Raw genomic sequence first — 24175 nt, forward strand, 5'->3', positions numbered from 1 at the left:
GAGGGGCCAGACGGAGATGGCTTGCAGTGCCTGTCATTGTGTTGATGGAATTGCTCATTTCTTCTCTTCTACAATCATAGCTGAAAAATGAAAAAAAAAATATGCTTGTATTTACATTGTTGTAAATACAACAATGTAAATACAAGCATGACGAAACCTAGTCATGATAAAGACAGCTGAAAGAGCTTAGTATTCTCAGACATGATGGCTTTGTGAATAAGAGAGCAGATCATAAATAATTCCTTTGTGTCACCATCAAATATCCCTGATTACAAAAAATTATACATGTGAGAATTGTGAAAAGGCAGAAAAAAAGGGTTTGATTTTATCTTCTTTCATCTGCAAACTGAGCTGTCAGCCTGCTTGAAAGGCTGTGGAGTAATACTGCCCCCTTCTGGCTGAAACAGCAGTAGAAAACCTCATCAACAATAGACAATGTCTATGGTTGATTGTCACACATTGTCAACAGACATCAAAGCAAATAAAGCTGTTTGTAAAAACTGTGCAAAATCAAGTTTTATTAGTTTTCTCCAGCACGGCTGCCTTTCACCAGCGCCACAATCACCATCCTTGCTGTCGTCATAATCTCTGAGACATCACAAAGCAGAGACAGACGGTGAGACAATAAGCCCCCTAAAAAGACTCATCGTTCACACATCTTGGCAGAAACAGTTATCAGCTGTTCGTAGAGTCTGGCACTGCAGTGGGTCAGCATCACATGTCCATCATGTCCATCATCCATATATATACACACATACAATTTGCTTTCTTTCCAGAGTCTTCAAGTCCACTTAGTGGTTAGAATTCCAGTTTCGATAACATTTAAAAGTTCATTTTTGTGGAGACATACCGCAGCCAACAAGTTGTATATTTCAGTTTGTTTGATTCTCACCTTTTGTATTCTACTTCCTGTCTACTGCAGGTCTGATGACAGTCACTGTCCCCATTTTAGGCAAACGCTGAATACGTGTAATGTGTAGCGTAATATCAAGAAAATACAGAGCTCACCTGGACTGAATGCTGCCAGAACATTTTTTTGGGCTTTGGGAAAGTCCACATTTTCCGATTGTAGAGTTCCGGTGGAAAGTGTTGCTCATTCGCACAGATGGTCATTTGAAAATGAGCACGGCAAATTATTCATATTATGTAGAGATGACTCATAAAAAATTGATGATGCACAAAAGGTTAAAAGGCTATCACAGTAATATGATCACAACTTAAATTAACTGTTTTTTTCCCCCTACTGAGTCAGGATAGTCCCAGCAATCTGACGTACAGTTGAAACCAGATACTATTTTAAAACACACAAAAAAAACACAACCTTGATATTAAATCAGACTAAAGTTTAAATGTTTTACGCCAGGAGTTTTATTTTTTAATTTGCCAAATGCACCCTAAATGAAAGAGAGAATCTATCCATCCATTGGTATTGGTTTGAAGCAGATGCTCCCTATTTTTAGTGAAATAATACTCCAGATATTTTGTTCTTCCTCTCCTCAGATTCAGAACTTTGCAAGGACTGTGATTACTATGCATTTAAACAGTTTGAGAAACCCCTGACAATGATGTCATTATTTTGTAAGCAACTGATTATTTCCAGCATCTGAAATAATTTCTTGTGTGACGTCCAAATCTAAAGAAATCAGCCAAGATAGTAAGAAGAGGTAAGTATTCATAGAGAAACTGGTCCTGTATCAACATGGGTTGAAAGATCACTGATTAAGGAAAAAGACAAAACTCTAAAAGGAAACCAAAAGAGACAGAATTTGTAAATACTTACAAAGGTACACAATTTTAGGAAACTTATTGAAGCAGTATTTCAATACATAAGCCAAGAAGTTAATGTTTGAGCACAAATGGTTTTTTTGAAAATGGAGAACGACCAAAGTAAACTACCATATCTGGTTTTAACTGTACAAATTTGCATCACTGTTATGCCCTCTGATAGCGACAGCTTTATTCTGATGTTTCATCCATCGTAATTCTCTCTTTGTGGGTTATGCATTCCAAATAAATAAGAAAACAAAGCTGGAGCTAATAAATACAACAAATCCTACATTTTATGCCATCATTTCTTGAAATGGTTCGGTGGGGCAAAGGTCTTTTTTCTATTATTTATATTTCAGGTTAAGGAGTTTTTATGGTTCACAATGTGCTTCCTATAACCCAATTAGGTTAATTAAACGAAACTATGTCTGAAATGTAAATCTGTTTGTTTTGTGTTATATGTAAATGGATTTAACTGTTAATTGGCAGCTTAAAAACCTAAATTTTCAGTCAGATAATGCATCACTAAATAATATTTACTTTTATGTACTCTGTTTAGTGTTAAGATAATTGGATCTTATTTTGTTTAATTCAAATCTATCATTGCAATCTGAGAACCTGCATAATTTATCATTGTTTATGTGTTGTGTTTGTTAAAATAGTTAATAAAAAACAAACCAAAATCTCAAAAGGCCAAAAAATGGAAATTTTCATGGTCAATAGGACCATAAAAATTATCATGAACAGATTAGCTATGGTAGATATTTTTATACAAAACAAAGTATATACACTGATATTAAGTTTGAATTTCAAAAACTACTTTTGACAGCCCAGAAGTATCAGTGGACAAGTGGTGTGTTTCCCTCCGCTAATCACGGCCTCGGTTCATGTCTTCAGTCAGAAAATACTGCAGGAAATAATGACCAATAATAACTTTCCAAACACACTAAAAAAAAACTAACTTCTATGTGTGCATAATTCTCTCCAATATTTGCCATAAAAAGGTCAATAATCATTTGGAATGAATAGTTGTTTTACTACATATTCACAAAGAAGAATAAAAAACTGAATCAGTTAAAGTAAACACACAGCAACAAGAATATAGCCCAGAAAAATGTGTGCATTTGTGTAGACAGCAGTAAAAACCGGGGGAAAGCTGATTTAAACCAGGTGCAACCTAACTGAGGGTCAGGCGAACATGTAAGTCGTAACAATGTGGAGAAGGTGAAACACAAGAGAAAGAGGACAAAACAAGAACACTAGAGTTAAACCATGTCGGTAGTGATGTGCTCAGGAGCTTTTCATCCCTCAGTATCTGGCCTAAGGACAGCTCGCTCAAAACGTTTGCTTCAATTGTCTGTCTTGTCTGCTTCCCCCCTGCTGAGACAGCGATAGATCTGCTGCGGAACCTCCATTAGCTTGAGTAAATTTGGGTCCCAATCACACGCATGATCTCCTTCTGCACCTTTGGCTCCTGAGTGTTGATGTTGGCATCCCCTACTTGGCCATCCTCATACCTGCAATTATACACAAAAAACTATTATAAACATTGGCTTGTAAAGGTTTTCACGCTGGAGTATTTGCTGATCTTAGCAGCTTATGACTACATTGGCTAAACAAACTTTATTGTAACATACAGAACATTTTAAGTGATACACCAGGGGCCTGCATCCTGCGGCTTCGGAGCCAGAAGTGGCTCTTTGGACCTTGCACAATGGCTTCTACTAACTTTGGTTAAAAACATAAAAAAAAGAAATAATGTTTTAAATATAAATATAAGTGTTTTGATGAATAAATAAATGATATTTTCCTTTATGCCAAAACCTCAGAATGGTGGTTGTTGGAAAAATGACAACTCATTTTAACAATTTTCCATCAAAGGGCAATGGTGCTTTTCGTCACGGTGACAGGATTACTCACACAAAAAAGAAGCGGGTGCAGACATGGTCGGAGACCGGACACACCCATATGTTGCCGTGTTTCTGGAGATCTTTAGAAGTGATCACTGAGGAAGAAAAACACACAAAAAAACTGTTTGTATTCAATATTGTCATGTTTGAACGACTCCTCATTTAAATCCAGACATTTTTATTTGACCTTTATTAAAATAGGTGAGATAATTTAGAACTTATTCTCATTTATAATTATTATAACACTACAAACCTAATGAAAACAACTAGTTATTTCCATTAACTAGTTATTTGTTATTTTGTAGATCAGTACCTCAGTTTGTTAGTCTGTAATGTTTGTGCTGTATGAACTTATTTGGTGAATAAATCAATAATAAGAAAAGATTTGTTTTTATTAGTAAATTACATTTTGCATAACATATTGTGCATGGTCCAAACAGAGTGCAGGTTTTAAATTAATATCACATCTTCTGCATTAAATATGTTATCAACAAAGAAACATTCAAAAGTCCACTTATCAAACACAAACATGTATTTCACCGTTAGCTCAGGTATTACCTTCACAAAGAGCAATGCAGTTCAAGTTTCGACTTTGCAGAAACCTTGATTGTATTGGGCGGCTCTACAGTGAAAAACAGTCATGGGTTGCAGTTTAGATTAAGATCTAACTGATGTGTTCAAAGGACAATGTTTTTTTGTGTGGTTTTTTTTCACTTTCTAGGCAATGAAAGTCTGTATTGAGATAAGGCAAAAAACAAAAAACTGCCACAATACAGTGGCAAAACACATATTTAAAGAAAATGTTTAATTTCAAATTCATCATTTTAACACAAATAAGAGTGCAATGTGCGCCTCACCTGCGGTATGGTGTTCATACGGTTGTAACGCTGTACCAGCTCATCTTTGGTGGGCATGCGATGTTGTCCTTTCCCCATTCCTACACAAGACAACACAGCAAGGCCAATAAAATTGTCTTAGAAAAATGCTACTTTGAGTCACTCAGGTTGTGTAAACTTTATCTTCATATCATTTTCAAGGAAATTACTTTATTTCGAAAGTTTTGGTTAGCAGCCTGAATAGGAATACATAATATGCTCACTGATGAATTCAATTTCAGAGTTTTTATGAGTGTGTACAGAATGTTTGCATGCATAAATAAAATAAAAAAAATGCCTACAAAACAATTGGAAATTGTAGTCTTTCTGAAATATTGGGAAACTCTTTACAAGAATACACTGGACTTTAACATAAGTTCTGATCATTTGCTTGGACTCTTGGTCCACAAGCAGGAAATTTGCAACCGTCTGACATATTCTCTCTACAAACACTACAAAATTACAGTACAATAGAAAAAAAAATGGAAAAAAAAAAACAAACAATGTTGATGTTACAAACCCAAAACCAAAACAACCACAACATAAAGTATGGAAAGGCAGGTTGTACACAAGCCTCAGCTTTTACAAATGAACAGACATGATGCCACAAAACAGCAGCACAACATATTGACGGCTGTAAGACAAAAAAAAAAAAAAAAATGGCGTGCTCCGTCGTGATGATCAGGCCACATCAGGAAGACACTGATTAGAAGCGGGGATAGCAGGTCTTAGTGGCGAAAACAACATATTCCTACCTGAGTATCCAAAAGATATACTGGAGATGGGGCTGAGATAGATGCCCTTTCCATACGCTGCGCCGTGCAGCTTGGGATTGAAAAGAGCAGGAAGGAAGGATGGGTAACTGAGCTTTACATTTATGAATAAGGCACACACAAATACAGCCCAATTTCTTCCTAATCAGCTTTGGTGAAAAAAGCTGATTTTTTTTTTCACCAAAAGAAAGTTGTGTGAAAAGTTTCACACAGCTTTTCTTGTGTGAAAGTTGTCAAAAAAAAAAAAAAGTTCACACAAGAGAATCCAAATAGTTGAAAGTGGATAACAAAAAGGAGAAGGAGTGTGTTGTGGTTGAATTTTGTTGATGGAATTCTGTTGTATAACATTGTAGTATTCAGGTAACATTTACAGAGTCACAAAGAGTGTGCAGATCCTCCAAACATTTTTAATTGTGTCACTTTACAACCATAAACGTCAATGTTTCAATGTTCATTTGGATGTTATGTGATAGACCAACACAAAATATTCCACAATTGTGAAGGGGGAATAAAGGACACATGGTTTGGAATTGCGCTTACATTTTGTTTACAAATGAAAATCTAAAACAAAGCGATGCTTACACATTCATCCACACAGCATGATGCTGCCACCACCAGGTTTGGACATGTCCTTTTTGCTTTGTTTACCAACATGCATGCAGACCACAAAGTTAAATTTTAACTTTGGTCTCATCTGACTACAACGGGAAAGGACGTTATTTTATCCTGTCAGCAGAGTCTATGACCTGAGGGGTGGATCTCTGCATCCACAGCTCAGAGAGGGTGACAGAAAATGAAAGAGGGAGAGGGTGATAACAGATGCAACAAGTTTAAAATCTTTAGTTGTCAAAAAAGATTTTTAAAAAAAAACAGCATCCTCTATCTTCCATGTCACAAATATATTATTTTGTGCTTGTCTGTAATGCATTCACAGTTGATGTTTGTGTTTGTATTTTGACAAAGGTTTAACTTTGAATTAAAATTTTTATGAATACATTTGCCAGACATACACTTATGTAATTTATGCTAATGCATAGATTATGTCTGTGAAAGACATAATTACGAGGGAGAACACACACACACACACACACACACAGACACTTTTACAGAAAATGAAAAACAGAAGAACGTGAGGTTTGTGTGTTAACTGAAGGTGGAGACTGACTCAGTCTCCTTTGTTCTGTGAAAGACGGTGACAAAGGAAGGGTGCGGATGCTCCAGCAGAGACAAAGAGGAGGAGGCAAAAAGCACCGAGCCAAGATCCAAGATGGAGAGTTCAAAAACTCGGGAGAACAAAGGCGGCATAAATGAGACATATCAGCGTGACAGAGCAATCGCAGCTGACAAGAATGAGTCAATGAGCTCAAGTTTTTTTTGATTGAGTTCTGTTTAATCTATTTTCAGGTTATGCAAGTGTCTCTAAGCAGCCACTATCGGCTGTATTCTGAAAATGAGGCAATGCTGTGCTCTCTCTTGTGCTGGGTTAGCACTCAGAGAAAGTTTATTTAGGCTAATTTCTGCCATTTTGGTTTTTAAATTGTATCCGTCCTGTTTATTTCAGGTTTGAATGAATTATTTATGTGAAAGTTCTAATTTAAAAGAAGCGTGTCTTCGCCCTCCCCAAAAAACGTTACTCACAACTATTAAAGTTTTCTTTTGTATTCTACAGTATTCTAACATTTTTAGCGTGTGACCGACCCCCACAGGGCACACAGGCAGCCTCCTGACATGGCAGCTGAAACCACAGCATACTCCTACTGCTCCAAGCTGGAATATGGTATCTGCTGAAAGTGGCCGATATTGACCGGAAACATCTGCCACTGTGGCCTGTTCTCAAGAAAAATTGACAAGATGAGACATCTATTGATAGCAAATATGGATCAGCCTGATGGAAAGCCTGCGTCGTAAAAGAGCAGGTTTACCGTCTGTGGGAAGAAGCTTCATAAATCCGAGCTGAAGTAAAACCTACCTGCAGCTTGGTGTAAGAGGCGTTGACCAGTCCATTTCTAAGAACAGAGTGCCAGTTCTCTATATGGGATCCACTGGCGTAAAGAGAGAAAAGAAAAGACAAAGTATGAGCATAACAACTTGGAGCTGTGTATTACACAATAATTGGACATGAATTTGACCCTCGTCTCCTTGTAAACAATCTTAAGAGTTACTTTGTTATCAATTGTTGCTATGAAAAAAACAGATTTAAAATTATCTGAATTAAACTGAACTGAATTGATGTGAAATGAATTAACTGAACTGCATTGAATTTAAATCATTATATGATTGCAGAGGACTGGATTGGTTATACATTACAATATAATTGGGTATTAATTGCACCTCTTTCTCTTGAAGATGGCATTTGCTGTGAATTTATTAGAAGTTAATGTATCTTAAAGAATCTGAATTAAACAGAGTTCAACTGAATTGAACTAAAATTTAATTTGATGGACTCAATCAAAATGAAGCTAAACTAAAATATTTTGTTCTATTGTAGTGTTTTGTTCTAAATGAATTCTTTTTGCCTGTGTTTTCTGTTTTTTCTTTGTTTTAAATGTGTTGATAATTTCCTTTTCGACCAGGCACTGAAGATAAACTATAAAGAAGTGTGAAGTGTTTTTTCATGTTTAATGTTTGATTCGATCGAAGTCTCAACTGTAGTGCAATTTATACAAATTATGCAGGACTGTTTAAAAATGCAGGATAATCTTCAGCTGTCATTTATTATTTATAAATTAGATTTTAAAATATGTATGACTACTGACTGGATTTCCCAATATAGGTATTTAATCTCTATTGAAAAGAGCCAAGATCGCTACAAGGCTGCTGGACTTGAGAAAATGTATTTTTCCTGACATAATTAAATAAACTTATCACTTACCTTTGTTTGGCATGTCTTCTAAATTCTAAAAGCGAAGCTATTTCTGTTTTGCATAATGTCTGTTGAGGTAAAAAATAGAGCGATGACACTCAGCTTCAATTAAATATTAGAAATGTTTATTTGGAATTAATAAATCTAAAGCTTTAACCAGCAGCAAAAGGGAGAGTGTCAGCACTGTGTGTGCTTTACTTTGACACTGCCCAGATGGGTCGAGTGTATCTAAAATATTCTGCAGAGCCCCATCTGCTGCAGGACAAATCTCTATCTCGCTCACATAAATATCATTGGCTCCATGTGCTGGCTTAGAAAGGTGTCCTCTCAGTCCAAGAGAGCAGTCACTGCTTTGTCCTTTTGTTGTAATGGTTTCATTAAAATTACACTCAGGCATATCCATTATAATTAGGGTGTCATGCTCTAATAATAAATTATAGTGGTTGTTGGGGATATTATCCTGCTATATTTTCTCAAATATTTTGATGCCAGAGGTAGGTTTTAATGTAAGAAAAAAAAAAGTTACTTTACATATTTTTTTAAAAGAAGAAATAGGTTGTCCCAGCGCTTTGTAAAATTTTTTATAGATGGTAGGAATTTCCATTAGCGAGGGTTAACTCACTGAAAGGCAAAGGTGCTGCCATAGAGCTTCTTGGCGGTGCGAAAGCGAGCCTCCTTGGCTGGGGGGCTGCTGAGCAACAGGAACTGGTGGGACGTGTGCATGAATTTCAGTTGCTGTAGAAACGCAATCAGAAACCAGAGAGAGACAGAGAGAGAATATGTTTAAAAAACCATAATGAAAATGTGTTTTTGTTTCTGGAGACAAAAGGGATAATATCTTGAATTCATACCCTGCTGAGAGGCAGCTTGACAATATGAGACCTATTACTGGAGATGATCCTACAAAGAAACACAGAATTCATTCTAATAACAATAATAATAATAAAGCATATTTTTCATATTACAATTTGTATTTTTATTAATTGCAGTAGTGTAGTGGTATGTGTGTGGATATGTGGGATATTTACAGTTTAACGTGCTTTTTAAAGAGTGAGTGTAAACACATTTTTGGAATGAATTCTCACCATTGCAACAGAGGGTGGGCCAAAGGGTCCAGTTTGTCCATCTGTTTCTTGATCTCCAAATATGAACCCTGAAAACAACAGAGAAGCATCTGCTGTTTATTTCCGTCTGCCAAAAATCAAATAAGTACTTGGAAAATGCAAATTATTATACAGACAGAAGGACTTTCTATTCTTGATAAAGATTTGTCCCTCCTGCCTCTTTTTTGTACCTGGGTCATTTCACGAATGGACATGACACTGTCCAGTGCTTTCTGCAGTCTTTCATAATTCTTCTTCTGTGTCCAGGTGAAAGCAAACAAATGCAGAGGAGAAGGAAAGAATTATTATGAAAAAAAAAACAACAACAACTTTAAAATAAATATAAAACAAAATCTTGTGACAGCAGTTTATCAAATAAAACAGACTACACATTTCTTAAATCAATTCTAAAATTACTTGGAATAATGCATTAAGTAGTGGGAATGCAAACCTTTGGGTTGAATGCAAGAGTTTTGGGGTCATTTGGATCCACAACCGATGGGTAGGGCTCAAAGATAATGCTCTTGCGTGGGGACTCAAGTGCAGCTCTACACATAGCCACAAGCAGGTCCACAACCTGGGAAGGGTTAGAAAAGGTTAATACCAATTAGTTTGATGTCTCTCAGTATACATAAAAATAAAAGTACAACTAATTAGGGGAATGTCTTATAATGGTCTATGTAAGTTTTTTTCTGACTTTTTTTTCTAAATGAATGTCAAAATGTTGACCCCTAAAATACTGCACATATGTGTTTGTTGTTACCTCTGCTCCTGTTGCCACTTCTTCTGCAGCTCCAGACATCACACCCAGAGTGTAGAAGGAGAACACACACAACTCTCTGGTACACACAGCAGGCTGCAAAAACACAGTAAAAACGACAAAAAAGGAGAAAGAGATAAAACATGATTAATATGCTATTACTAGGAAAATAAAAATAAATATATAGAATGATATACACAGATAGATATGTGTTTTGTTTATGCATAGTGTATGTCAAATATGTAGAAAGTAAGAAACCAAATTAAATATTAATATAGGAGTGTGTCTCTTTTCTTGATACCTTCAGCATGGACCCATTCTGAAAGACATGCTGTTCGTCACAAACCACGCAGTACTCATTAAGAGTGGGGATCCTCTGCTCTGAGTACTTCATTATCTGTTACAAGAAAAAGCATAATGCAATTGCCAATTATAACTCCCACCTGCAGCACTGATGTTTACAAGAATAAAGGCTGTGCAGACAGAAAAAAATCAATTCGGAAGGACAATTTGTCACTGCAATTTTATGTGGTTTAATCTGCAATAGGGTTTTAGAAACAGACCGAAGTGAGACAGCAGATGTGTGGTCCTCTACGTACAGTGCATTGCGCTTAACCCACTTATACAATCACTGCCAACTAGATTTGTTGTGAGAGATTTCTTCTTTGTCCTTTAAAATGACAATGCACAATCAAAAACGTCAAAGGGAAAGAAACATTGCCTCATGCAAAATTCTGATGAAGAAAATTTCAAATTATGGTTATATGGCAGCTAAAACAAATCCAATACATGATACCGTTACAGTATGCTTGTAGACAAAATCTTCAACATTTAAACCAAAATCATCTGTGCTATTTTAGTTAAATCTGCCCCATTTGAGAGAATCGTAAGAAGTGTGTCAGAGTGAGCTGCAGAGTTTTCAGATCGTCTGCATTGTGTCTCCTCCTCGCGAACAATTAAATCAGTGTGCAAAAAACTTTCGTTAAATGAATAAGTTTTGGTGGTTAGGTCGTGAGACTTCAGCTAACATACTTATGTTTAAAAGCTACATGAGCCATTTTTAGACAAGTCAACCTCATTTTCAGGGAAAATGTTGCAGCTCTTTTTTTGCATAAAATATTCAAGAGTTTGTCCTTGAGTAGCACAGTATAACTCAATCCTGAATAAAGCACCGCTAAATGATGTCTGGATGAGATTCAACCACTTCAACTTCAGTGTGCAAAAACAGCTTGATTATTTCAAAGTTCTCAAAAAGTGAACTCCACTTATGTTGGCAACATCACGACGCAACTTTTCCTGCAAGGAAAGCTGCATTATTTTATTTCATCAGTTGGAGTTGATCGGAATATAGATGGAGATAGATGCAGGACAATACTGGAATAAAATCTAACAGAGTTTTAAAAGCTGAAACTGTGGCTCTGTTTCACCTTTCAGCAGGACAATCATAAACATACAGCCAGAGCAACAACCAAATGTTTTCAAATCATTTCTCAAATAGGTAAATCAAAAGTAAGACCGACTACTAATAAACAAACTCATTATTAATAGTAATCGTAAGGTTCGAAAAATTCTTGTCACAGACACTCCTCAATCAGTCTTAATGTGCTTAAGCTATTTAGCACAGCAAAAAAATTCAGTCTTCTGCTGTGCAAAGCTTGTAGAGACAAACACAAAAAGACTTTGCAATCACAACCGAGGTACTAACTCAGGTGGAGCCAATACATATGCCACATTTTTAAGATAAAAAAAACTAAACAAAACAATGGATCTTCTTTCCTTCTACTTAATTATTTATTACTTCATGTTGGTCTATTACATAAAATCAGATATAATTATATTTTTGGCTTTATTTAGCTGAAAACTCATGTTGGGGTTAGAGACTAACCGAGCTCCTGTTTGTGTCCTAAACAATATTTAATAACTGAAACAGGGAGTACAAATGTTTTTGACTATGAGGATATATTTTCTTAGGATCTAACCTGCACCAAGAAGCCGTACTCCAAAGTAGGGATGTTCTTGCAGTGGCCGCCCGCCTGGGATGAAAAAAACAATTCAATCAGCTGCCTCGTGGTAATCTGCGCTGGGGCCCTGGCCGCCGGGACAGCTACAGTCTGATGGGTCAAGTGAAGACAAAGCATTATGGGAAAGGGCACACCAACTATGTTTTGGTAAGGGTGAGGGAAAGGCTCAGGTGAAACAATGCAGGTGACAGGTGGACGAAGACAAGCGTGTAGTTGAAACTGAAAAGAATAAATGGAGCAATAACACCACACAGTAAAACTTTAATTAACTGGAAAGTAAATTTCACAATAACAGAGGTCTGGGAGGTGAAAGGACCAAAATGACCCTAACCTGGCTGTTTGGTGGATAGCTAAAGAGTTCCCCTTTAGGGTTCTTCATTGTACAGGAGATAGAGCGGTTCATCAGGCGGGTCACTCTCAGCTCAGGGACACTCAGCTTCCCTTTTAGAACCGTGTCTTGGATCAGAGGGAAACTTGGAGACCTGAAAAGATAAAAAAAAATATTTAGACTACAGGTTCATCTCATTAAGTTACAATATCAGAGTTATTTTACTTATTAATTCAATTCAATAAGTTTAATTTATACTATATAGAATAACTACAGATAGTTCAAGTGTCTGTTTCGATAAGTGTGATGGCTACAGCTTATAGCTAATGTAAATCCAAAATTCTGTTTCTCAGAAAATTAGACTAAATGTGCAAAATATTTGATTTCTATTAATAAAATGCAAGGTTTACAGTCTTTTGCAAAGGAATTTGACCGACGGGTGCTTCCAGAAAATTTTTGTGGCAATGGGGGTCACTAATCCTGGAATGGCAGGATTAGCAAACCAAAGGACACAGGGAAGAGTTTGCAAATCACAAACAAACAAATATTGTAACTCATGAAAGTTTCTTCTTTTGTCTCTTCAAAAATAAAATAAATGTAATGCAGCCAATGGGGCAGGTCAAAAAGTATACATGAGGCATTCACTGCTGTGCTGCCCCAATCCACCGTTTTTGGAACTGCTGCAGTTCAGCCTCTTTCTCCTTACCGTTATCGGTGTCTCCCGCATTCTTTCAGCCGCTCTGTTTAATCCATCGTTAACGTGTTATGCTAGCGCCAGTTTTTTCACCAGCATTTTGTACATGTCACTGCTAATGTTATAATTATGTATTTTGTATTAATTAACAACATAGGTATTGCATTTGAAATGTTGCATGATAAATATACATATAGGTTTATTCATATATACTGCTCAAAAAAATAAAGGGAACATTTCACTTTAATTTTGTGTGTGGCCCCAAATCCAGGCCTCCATTGGTTAATAAATTTGATTTCCATTGATGATTTTTGTGTGATTTTGTTGTCAGCACATTCAACTTTGTACAGAACAAAGTATTCAATGAGAATATTTCATTCATTCAGATCTAGGATGTGTTATTTGAGTATATTTTTAAAAAAGCCATTTTACTGTATCCCCCCACCCCCCAAAATAAGCCATTGCCTCCCCAGGCTAAATTCATTTGCAGTATATAACATTTATATGCTTAAGAAAATCCTTTGTACTGATCTAGTGTCAACAATAACTTATGTTAATGAGAAATTTTCTCAGAAACTAAAATTAACATTTTTGTTTTCTTTATGTCACAATCGTCAAAATGTACAGAAACACAGTAAATGTGTGCAATATATTACTTTATGCGTAGTGAAGCTATACAATAGACTGGATTCAATTTTTAAATTAAATCACTGAAATACAGACACTTTGTGATGATATTCTAAGGTGTACTAGAAGGGTTTGAATTTAGAGCAGAAAGTTTGCAGGTTTGAAGGTACTTGACTTTCCCTGTAAAATAACTCAACTATATTCCTTGGTGGGTTTCTGGAGGCATTTTTTGCTCTTGTCTCTCAGTCTACACTAAAAGTCGACACAAGGCAGCCAACTGAAATCGATTTGGACAGTAACTCCAGTTACTAACTGTTAGACAACAAGGACCATTTCTGCCATTACTCTCAGTACCTTATACAAGTACCCCCTTGACATGAGACTGCTATCAAGTCATTAGGATGTCAGGGCAGTCTAGTTAGTGGAGTCGGCCACCATCAAGTGGGTCAGTATTCAATCCCTGTGCACTCATACCTGTCAAACCTAGAGAGGGAGTGAGAGGAATGCTTCCTTCCCTCAGGGACTTTTGTCAGCTTTTGAATTTAAGTCGGCGTTCAAGATGCTGTGTTGACTTTTTCTTCCCCCTCTTGTCATATTTGCTACAGTTAGTTGTTAGACTGGCTGTTTTTGACTGGAAGTGATGCAGTTTTTTCAGACAGCAACAGTAGCTCAGGGAGAGAGGAGCTCAATCTTTTCACAGACTATCTGTCACAACACAGTGACAGTTTTAGCAAATATGTAAAAATATATATATTTATTTTATAGAAGTTATACTTTTAAAAAATAAACCTACTTGGGAATTGGGGAGAAAATGCTGAGCCCAGCACGAAACTTCTTGATGGTCCCTCCAGCTTTGAACCAGCTATGCCTCTTTTCCTGTTGGGCCTTGAGGAACTCATTGCTGAGGTGCTTCCACTGCTGTGAGGTGAATGTGCTCAGGATCCTGCCACCATAAAAACATGACTAGAGTGAGTCTGAGCTGTGCTGAATCATACGTCTAAACTGTAAAGGAAAATCAGTTTAAAGAATTACATTCTTAATCATTCATAAGCTTTAACTTTTTTTTTCGCATTTTGTCATGTTACAACCGTAATCTTACATGTAGGCATTTGTTTGTTAAAAAGCATTAGTGAACAAACAGCATCATAAAGACTACGGGATATACCACACAGGTCATGGATAAAGTTGGAAAGACAATTAAAGCCGTGTTTGGTTTTAAAACAAAAATCCAGGTTTTAAACATCTCGTTTCAATCCATTATGAAGAAATAGAGAAAGTATGGCCCAGCTGCAAACCTACTGAGACATGGCTGCCCTCCTCAACTGTCAAACCAGGTAATAATTGAGGTGCTTCCACTACTTTGAGGTGAATATGGTTAGATGTGCTGATGCAATTCTTTCAAATTTTTTCCACACACGGAGGCTCTAGAAATCTATTTTTACTATGTTTATGAAATATGTAAAACTTTAAGCTTTACTAAACCTCCATGGTGACAAAATATTGTGAATGGTTGCTTTCACAAAGATTCACATTTTTATTTAAATACAGTTTGTCACATATTTAACCTTTTAAAAGGAGTAAATTTAAGAATACAAATAATATATTGCATGAAAAAGTATTTCACATTCTTTTATCAATCTAGTAAAAGTTTGAAAATAAAATATTGCATCTGCATCTGAGTGGCTTAAACTCAACTAAGTGAACTTGAGCTACTTACAAAGAAAGATGCGCAAAACTTTTAGTATAGATGATCAAATCTAGAGACATCACCCAAAAGACTTGCTGTCATTACTGAGGTGAAAAGTGGTTCTAAAAAGTGAATACCAGTTCATATCACACTTTTCAGACGTTAATAGTGTTTCCCAGACATCTTTCCTTCTTTCCACTTAATAATTATTCTCCACTTTTTTTTTAACTATGAAATGAAATATATATTACATTCATCGCAGTTTTTGGTTGTAATGTGACAAAATGTGAAAAACTTCAAGGGGCATAAATACTTTCACAGATAAATTATAAATGATCGCCTCACTTACTTTTTGAGTTGCAGGCCCAGACTGAAGCCTTCTTTATTCGAAGGCTGAAACACGTCTACTGATGGCTCTGAATAAATAAAGATGACTAACATCATTACAGAGTCGACAGAAAGACACTCAAGTTTTTTTTTTGTTTTTTTTTCAGTCTCCCACGTGTGTGACACATATTGTACTCACTTCCCACACTCAGTAAGGGGCATAAATACCTAATGTCCCTGCTAGAAAACCAACACACACACATTGCGCCTTTACTCACCGGGTCCATCAAGGTACTGAGAAAGAGAAAAGCGCAGTCTCAGAATAATGGGCTCTGTTCTTATAACTTTCCAGGCTGTTGCAACCTCCTCCTGAATCAGGCACACACACACACAAATACACGCAGTTAGCAGCCTAATTAGGGCCATTTCTCATTGCATAAATATCTTATGAGCACCAGATGCATTATAAATGATGTGTTACTTTGCAAAATGTCAACGTTAGAATAGTAATGGGAAAAGTCGGAAGAGGTGTTTGCAGTGTGAAGAGAGTGCTGACTCACATCTAAGAAGCCGATGTTAATATGAAGATCGATGTCCACATCATCAATGGTTCCGTACTCCCTGCGCAGAGATGCAGCAACAGACACAGTAAATCTGTCAAAACTAATGTGAATCATTAGACTCTGATCACTTCTGCTGATTACACTCAGTGAGAGATGAATTAAGGTTATGTTCTCCTTTCTTATTTAGCTTAAAAATCAGGACGCAAATTTTATTTCATTACAGCTAGCATGGACACCTTTAAAGATTTTCAGGACATGATTCTGTGCTGTACCTGACAGAGATGGCACTGTCGGTGTAGATGTCTTTCACAGCTTCAATATCTGCATCTAGTTGAGGGTGCCGGTACAGGTCAGCAGCACAGCTCCCCTGCAACAAGCAGCACTGGTCACAGTTATAGCAGTGAATGAATTCTCAATGGATACTGACTATTTTCACACACACACCCAAACATCCCACAGCAACAGCACTATTCCTACCCCTTCAGCTTTTTCACATTTTGTTGAACTGCAACATGCCTCATGCCTCTGCCAATGTCCTGTTTGCGCTTGGGTTTTCCCATCATCCATAAAACATGTACATGGATGGAGCTACATGCCGTACAATCCTGGAAGAAATCTTTTTAGAGGCTGCTAAAGACATAAGGCTGATGTGGGTGTTAATTTTTTAGCAGGTTAACCACCCTAAGTACCGTATACAGAATAGTTTGGATCAAAGGACATTTATCTATTAAAGAGGCCCATGCAGAATACGCCTCGGGCGAGAGAAGGTGTTGTAAGACTTGGGAGTTGCTGTTCACGTATTTTACATTCAACCTGACTGAGTTTGAGCTACTTTACAAAAAATAGAAAAACAAGTCGGGTCCTAAATGTGCAAAGCTGGTAGAAACATTTTGCACCTGTAATCATATTAAAAAGATTGTTCCACAAATATCAAATCTGAGGACTGAATGCAAGGGCACACCATACAAAATGTAGAAAATAATGTTTTAATGATGTATTAATTTAACTTGCTCTACCACATAAAATCCTAATAATATATATGGAAAATACATAGATTATTATATTATTTTTATTACTGATAATGATTATAATTGAACAAAATGATGAAAAGTTGAAGGGATAATAATAGCTTTAAAAACAGTTTAGATTCAAACACTCACCAAGGTCCAGATTGCTTATTTTATGTAAAAGTGAATATTATAACACACATTACAAACTTAAGTTACTAAACACTGACTGCATGCATTACTTTAAATATGTTTTTGAATTTGAATTACTAGAGGAAGTGTCTCAATACTGATTTTTGAACTTCTTTCAAAGTATTTAGATAAGTCTTTTTTTATTATTATTTCTGGCTACCACTGGAAGACAGATTTGGTTCTTGATCATTTTCTGGTCTAAAAAGTCTTTCGTGCTTGTGTCTGGTGTCTTGAAGTCAAACTCTCATCTTCTGAGCTCAGTGTGCAGTACAGCTCCATCCTTATCATAGCTGCACTGCTTTCATGTACTTTGACTTCGTTGAAATGAGCTTTACTGGATTTACATTTCAATCAAAAGACTTGGAAGATAACAGTAAAAAAGGGATAACTCAGATTAAGATCTTAGGTGGAAGAAGAGCTATCAACTTTATGAGATAAAGATGATGAATTTCCTGATGGTCTTGGAGATTAATTTGCCAGTGTCTAAAATGTGCTGCAAATAATAAATTTTGCATTCATTCATTATGAAAAAGAACATAAAGTTTCAGATATCAAGCAGCATGTTGGAAGTTTTTTTTAAAATGTTCTCCCTGCTCAGTGGAACTTTATGATGGAAATATTTACCATATTTATATTTAATGTAAATATTTAAAGAGGCAGCTTACCCCAACTAACACTTCTAAAATAACAGTAAGAAAAAGGAGTTCTGTGTGCTTGTTAAACAATGAATGCAATTGTTGCTAACTAATAAAAATATGGAGCCTTTATTTCCAAATAACATTCAAAATTTACATTAATCTGAAAATATAACTTTCGAGCTCTGAGCGATAATTCATGCAAGACACTCCTGGCCTTTTCTTTAGTTTAGGAGTGGTTTAAAACAGTAATGAATTCTGTATCTTTGCTAAGGCTGTGTATCAAATACAATAACAATTAATATAATAGGTAACATTAGAACCTGTGATATATGCAATCATATTTGAAGCTGTTAAAATCAATACTTTTTTTATGTAAGCAGCACTAAGAGTCATTTTTGTGTTCTTAATAAAAGCTGTCAGGCCATGTTATGCAGTTTCACTTTGTTTTTTGGTGCAAGTACAGAGAAAGTATTGTATTCTTGCTCAAGGTTTTTAAATTGCGAGAATCTCATTCTGGCCCAGGACTAAAAAACTGATTTTTTTTTTTTTTTTACATAATCAGGGACAAAGACTGAATAAAAATGAATAATGAAGCCACATTTCAAAGAACAGCTTTGAAAGGCCAACTGAAAGTCTGGTAAATGACTGATCAACACCAATTTCAAACATATAGATAACTGGCTCAAGGTGGCACAAACAATAGTCAAATTTTGAGGTTATTTAAATTTTTACTTCTATGTCATTTAAAAAATACATTAAATACATAGCAATGACAGAAATTTATGAAAAAAACAAAATGTGTAGCATCTTAGCAAAACTACTTCAACAGTGAAGTGATAATGCCTTCTCTACCTGGATTCCATAAAGGAACTGTTCAGATTCGTTCTCCCCATCTGACTCCTCGTCGGTCCAACACTGGCCTTTGATGTCCTGTGGGCCCACGCATTGTGAAAACACCATTATAGTAGAGGAAAGAAAATACAGCCTCTTCGTAGCATCCTTTCATCTCCCTATTTAGCCTCCCGTTCAAGGGCTTCAAACAAGGCTTTATATAGCATCTCAAAGAGGAGACACAGAACATCCTCTGACATCTTCCCTCATAAGAATACCTAACTGAGAATGACAAGGATGACTTTTAAAATATGAAAAAAAGACATGTCAAAGCATGACAGTTTCAGCTCAACGGACCAGGACGTTTATTTTTAAATAGAGATAAAATAATCTCAATGCCAAAAAAAAATATCAGCCATTCTACATGCAACCTGGAACATTATTAAATCTCCTTCACAATTATCTAAATCAATTATGTGACAGTTTTATCAAACTCACTGATTACACACACCAATAGGATCCCAGCTGTCTTACCATTGGATCGGCTGTTCATAGGGCTCTCTCAGACAGGTTTAGGCCTCTGATTAGTGCCAACCATTGCAGCCTACCTCCAGGTGAAAGGAGCAAGAGCACAAAAAAATGAAGAGCTTTGTGTGACCGTCCGTTCCTTTTCACACTCCTCTGAATTCCACAGCCTTGGAAAAATTGGAGAAAAAAAATAAAAGAAAGAAAATCAGCAGAGGAAGAAAACATGCAACACAGGCTACTGCTAGTGATGCCATTCTTAGTCAACGGTGCCCTCCTCCTTTTTTTGTTTAAATCGCCTGCACTTCACCTTGCCATGTATCCTAGCAACAACCATCTCTGCCTCTTTTCAGAGTGGCATTAATCACTGTTGAGAGAAAGTGTGTGGGAGATTTGTGCTGTACGTTCAGTACCCTAGATGTCTTCACTTCTTTGTTTAGATATTTTTTCCAAGACTCTAGTCTGTTAATACCAAAGAACAAGAGGTTACTGTATTTTTTTTCTTAAGAAGTGCAGTAGAAAGACAGCACTGATGTAACCACAAAAAACATGGCATAAAAAGAACCCATTGTTTCTACTCCTTGTTGGCATGAATATCTCGTCAATGAATACTGGTAAAATATTTAAATTTCTAAAACATTTTTGTAAATAAAATCAATGACATGCAAAATGTCAAAAGCACATTGTCTATTGAGGATGGGCAATATGTGCACTGGTTAATAAAATGTTATTAACTGAATAATTATTTGTCATCTGTTAATAACAACAGATTCTAATTTATGATATGTGGAAACTACAAAAAACAAAACTCGGGTTGTAATTTTTCTTGCTTTTGAACTATATTCTTCCACATTTACACTTAAAAATATGACTAAATACAACTATTCAACAAAAGGTGAGGTTTTACTTTTAGAAGTGACAGTGATGGGTTAAAGCTTCACTAATTGTCAATATTTTTTAAATAGCAAAAAAATACCATTAAATATTGTGATAAAGTTTTAAGTCCATATGCCAATATACAAATGGGAGGTTCATCTTTCATTTATATAAAACATGTAAACAATAATTAGCTGTAATGCTGCAAATGATAATGTAGCATCTCCCTGGCAGGGCATTAGAACAGGACCCTGAAGTTTCAGTCCCTCGAATACATATGTACTTTAACGAATGGATGTTTTGCAAACAACATATTTTATGAGGTGCAAAAAACAAGAATACATTTTTTGGACAGGTGGAGTTTTGTGCAGACTATTTAAAAATATGTTTGAAATATTAAAAAAATGGCGATGTCATCACCAACCAATCCTTAGCCCCAAGAATATCAAAAAAACAAACTTCTACCAGCTCCTGGCCAATTTGTTTATCTACACATTGCAATATTGTTGCTTCCTAGGGTTGGGCATTAGTCGTATCATGTATCATGATACATTTCTTATCATGATAAGATTTCAATTCATTTTTGTCATGATAAATTCTAATTAATAATGTTTACAAACCTGGGATTGTTCTATTTTTTTCCACTGTTTAATCAATAAATGTGCATCAATAAATATCAAAAAATTTGAAAATATGACTAAACGCAGTTTAAGTTCAAATTGTTGGTTGCAAAAGCAGGTGAAAAATGCCTCTTTGTCAGCTATGCACTGATGCATGATTTAAACAAAATTACCAGAGGGAGAAGGTTCCACTTTATACCCAAAAAAGGTGGGTACCAAGCAACCAAGGGCATAAAATGACAAAGGTATAATGACATGTTGAAAGCCTAAAATATGCTTGTTTATATATAAAGGAATTGTGTGGAAACTATGAATAAATATTTAATTTCAGAAATACTCTATATTCATGTGGACAAGTTCCATAAGGCTTGAAGTTGATGTCTACCTATTTATCAATCTACTGCAATTTAGATATTTCTGTGGGAACAGTACCAAAACTGGCTCTATTCCAGGGTCCCATATCCTTCTAAATCAACCACTGAGCATCACAACACATTTCAGTTCATTAAATGTAAGGCACAATAAATCGGCATAACAAAGGCTGTACAGCAACACAGATTTGCACTGCAGATGATGATGTTAACGTATCACAGAAAAACAGCTAAGCTACACCTGTTTAGCTTAATAGTCAATAAAGCGAATTTTTCTGTTCCTTAATATTTCACTGACCAAAGAAAGAGCTTAAATGCTCTTGCTTTGATAGATCGCACTAATCTGATCTTTTCTTTCTAACACTGCAGAACCCTGCTCATCTCCATGCTCAGCTCCTATTCGTTTTCTACGTCCTTAAGCCTGCTCCTCGCATTTACATCTCGATCCCACTCACCCCCGCACTCCCTGCCATTTCCTTGGCCTCTGTCGTCTCACATACCAATAGAGTCACAGAAAAAAAATGAGCCCACCCACCCTCTGACAGTGCGCACGTACAAAAAGATACACACACATATATATTCACCTCGATCGTTCCACCATTCGTCCTTCTCCTTAGATAGCAGTTTAGCCCAAACACAGATGCGCTCAGGCGGATTGCCCCCCTCCCTCTACGCTTCGGACTCCCGTCACATCCATCCACACTTACCTCCACAGAGAATGGAGACTGGGATGCTGTCCTTGCCTCAGATGCTTCTTTCCTCTTAAAGGGCGCACCTGCTTCTCTCTGTGTGTCTCTGTCTATCTCTCCCTCTGTCAGTGGCTGTTTTCCACTAAAATGACAGATGACAAAAGAACCATTAAATAAATACAAGGACGCAGCAACCACAGCTCTGGACGGTGTTTCTAGATGCGTGTTGTGCGTGTCTGCAAGCGCGCCAGCTGGTGCGTGTGCAAGTGTTTATCTATTGCAGATCTCTCCTACTGCTCTCTTATATTTTGCCTAACAACACTAGCGGGGGTCTGGGCATGCTCAGTGAGACGAGGCAAGCCAGTCATGTGACTTGCAGCTGACTGCACTGCTGCTGAGAAATTGAAGAGAAAAAATGTGTGTGATCTGTATGTGCTTCTGATGTTGTATCTGTGTGGTGTGTGAGGAATGTGTGTAGTTGCATAAGTCAGTATCTATTAAAGCTACATGGTGCTCAAGGTGTAGACTTCAGTTGATATGTACAATGTTGAAAAGATCTATGGGCACTCAGTGGAGTAAAAAGCCTTAAAATGAATTAATCTTTATTAAAAAGCTTATGCTCACGATAAATACTTACAAAATTCTTCCTCTAGCTTGTGCTCATTTATTTAGTTCTGGAATCTTTTCTTCTTTATCATCATTCCCAGAATTGTTTCTATACTTTCAGCCCCCTAGTATTAGTGCATTATTTTATACTTCGACAACATTCCACAAGGTTGGGGCAAACTGAAAATTGATTTTTCACCAGTCCTCTATACTTAAATTCCTCTAGACCAGGGGTCTCATTCTAGTGGCCCCCACCGTGATATGAAAGTATAATATTAGTGCGGCCCACAGGGAAAGCGGACCTCTGAAGGAAGTCCCAGCCGCCGGCCCTTGTCATGGCTGACATGGATAGTGTAACTCAGCTGTATTTTATTTGTTTGTTCTGTGTCATTTGCTTTTCTGAATTGTTTTTCACTTTATGGGTAGTGTCCCTTTAAGAGCAAAGTACAACATCACTTTACGGCAGTGTTCCGACTGCAGTTACTAGGGAAACTCCCGGCCTTTAGAGTTTCAGAGCTGCTGCGGAGTAGAGACACGCCAGTCTCTGCCGTCCTTCTGCATAGCGCTTGACTTCTTTATGCCTGATATATGATGTTTTCCTGCTAGGTGAGCATTACTGGAGATTTGTAATGTCGTATGTGTTCTAATTTTATGTACTAAGTTGTTGCTAATTCCGTAATGTTTTAGAAACCAAACTCCTGTTTTACCGTGGGTATTGTGAGTTAAAATGACTGTCGAGTTTGTCGTGTTAAGTGAAATATTTCATTTTCATCTATGTTCATGAGGTGCTTATTATTTTATGGAGTTATATTCCTGATAAAGAATCTTACGTGCTGTTTTAAAATGGAGCACACCGCTCTTAGTTACTAGGGAAACTCCCGGGCTTTGGAGTTTCAGAGCTGCTGCGGAGTAGAGACATGCTAGTCTCTGGCTACCTTCTGCATAGCGCTTGACTTCTTTATGCCTGATATATGATGTTTTCCTGCTAGTATTGTGGCCGCTATTGAGGAAAGGAACACTGGGAAGGTGCTCCCGTGTCTGCGGAGGAAGAGAGAGAGGCTGCGGAGTTTCTGTGTCTGTGGACATCGGCTGCCGTCGTCATTCTGGGTCGCCATCCCAGCCAGGACAACCTCTTTCATCGTTTTCTACGCATCAGACACACACAGACAAATATAGAGCTCTATATGAACTATTTCTTTTTTTTTTTTTGCTGGCCAGCTTCTTTTAATTTAATTTTATTCTTATTTTTTTTTACCAAGGACCCTGAAAGGATTCTTTATAATCTAAGTTTTTATTTTTCTTTCTCTTTGTGGGTTTTTCCAGGAAATCTGTATGACAGTATTGAGACGAAGTTGGATGTGTTTCAGTCCAGTAACTTGTAATAAACATAACTGGTTGATGGTAAACTGCTATCTGAACCCGAGTAAATTCTGTTCTTTGGTTACACTAGGCCAGGGGTCACCAACTCCAGTCCTCAAGGGCTACCATCCTGCAACTTTGGACCTCTGCTCCAAAATGTCTG

The 24175-nt window shown here is 36.7% G+C and overlaps 1 protein-coding gene across 6 annotated transcripts; it reads right to left on the reverse strand.

Annotated features, from left to right (window-relative positions):
* Positions 1-498: 498 nt before the first annotated feature.
* On the reverse strand, positions 499-22375 carry LOC106942192 (poly [ADP-ribose] polymerase 6). Of its 6 annotated transcripts, none has more exons than XM_015025412.1 (23): positions 22066-22375; positions 19501-19661; positions 18988-19065; positions 16571-16665; positions 16296-16356; positions 16014-16104; positions 15758-15824; positions 14515-14664; positions 12404-12554; positions 12031-12084; positions 10353-10448; positions 10055-10147; positions 9743-9868; positions 9483-9548; positions 9274-9341; positions 9040-9088; positions 8811-8923; positions 7295-7367; positions 5308-5377; positions 4535-4614; positions 4236-4299; positions 3688-3772; positions 499-3284 (listed from the first exon to the last, which is right to left on the reverse strand). In XM_015025412.1, exons 2-23 carry the CDS (start codon positions 19501-19503, stop codon positions 3182-3184), a joined length of 1836 nt encoding a protein of 611 aa, XP_014880898.1. In that variant the 5' UTR covers positions 19504-19661; positions 22066-22375; the 3' UTR covers positions 499-3181. The 6 variants fall into 6 exon arrangements, with proteins under 6 accessions (XP_014880898.1, XP_014880895.1, XP_014880896.1 ...); XM_015025409.1 differs by having other exon boundaries at positions 12031-12162; XM_015025410.1 differs by having other exon boundaries at positions 16571-16680.
* Positions 22376-24175: the final 1800 nt, after the last annotated feature.

The sequence above is a fragment of the Poecilia latipinna genome, unplaced genomic scaffold (assembly GCF_001443285.1).
Source record: "Poecilia latipinna isolate Pla-1442-1.1 unplaced genomic scaffold, P_latipinna-1.0 Scaffold4099, whole genome shotgun sequence".
NCBI classification, from domain to species: domain Eukaryota; kingdom Metazoa; phylum Chordata; class Actinopteri; order Cyprinodontiformes; family Poeciliidae; genus Poecilia; species Poecilia latipinna.

Coding starts and splice junctions, on each gene's coding strand:
- LOC106942192 (XM_015025406.1), bottom strand. Junction 16,357..16,570: donor GACAGTGCCATCTCTGTCAG/GTACAGCACAGA, acceptor ATCTCTGCGCAG/GGAGTACGGAACCATTGATG. Junction 16,105..16,295: donor TTAACATCGGCTTCTTAGAT/GTGAGTCAGCAC, acceptor TGCCTGATTCAG/GAGGAGGTTGCAACAGCCTG.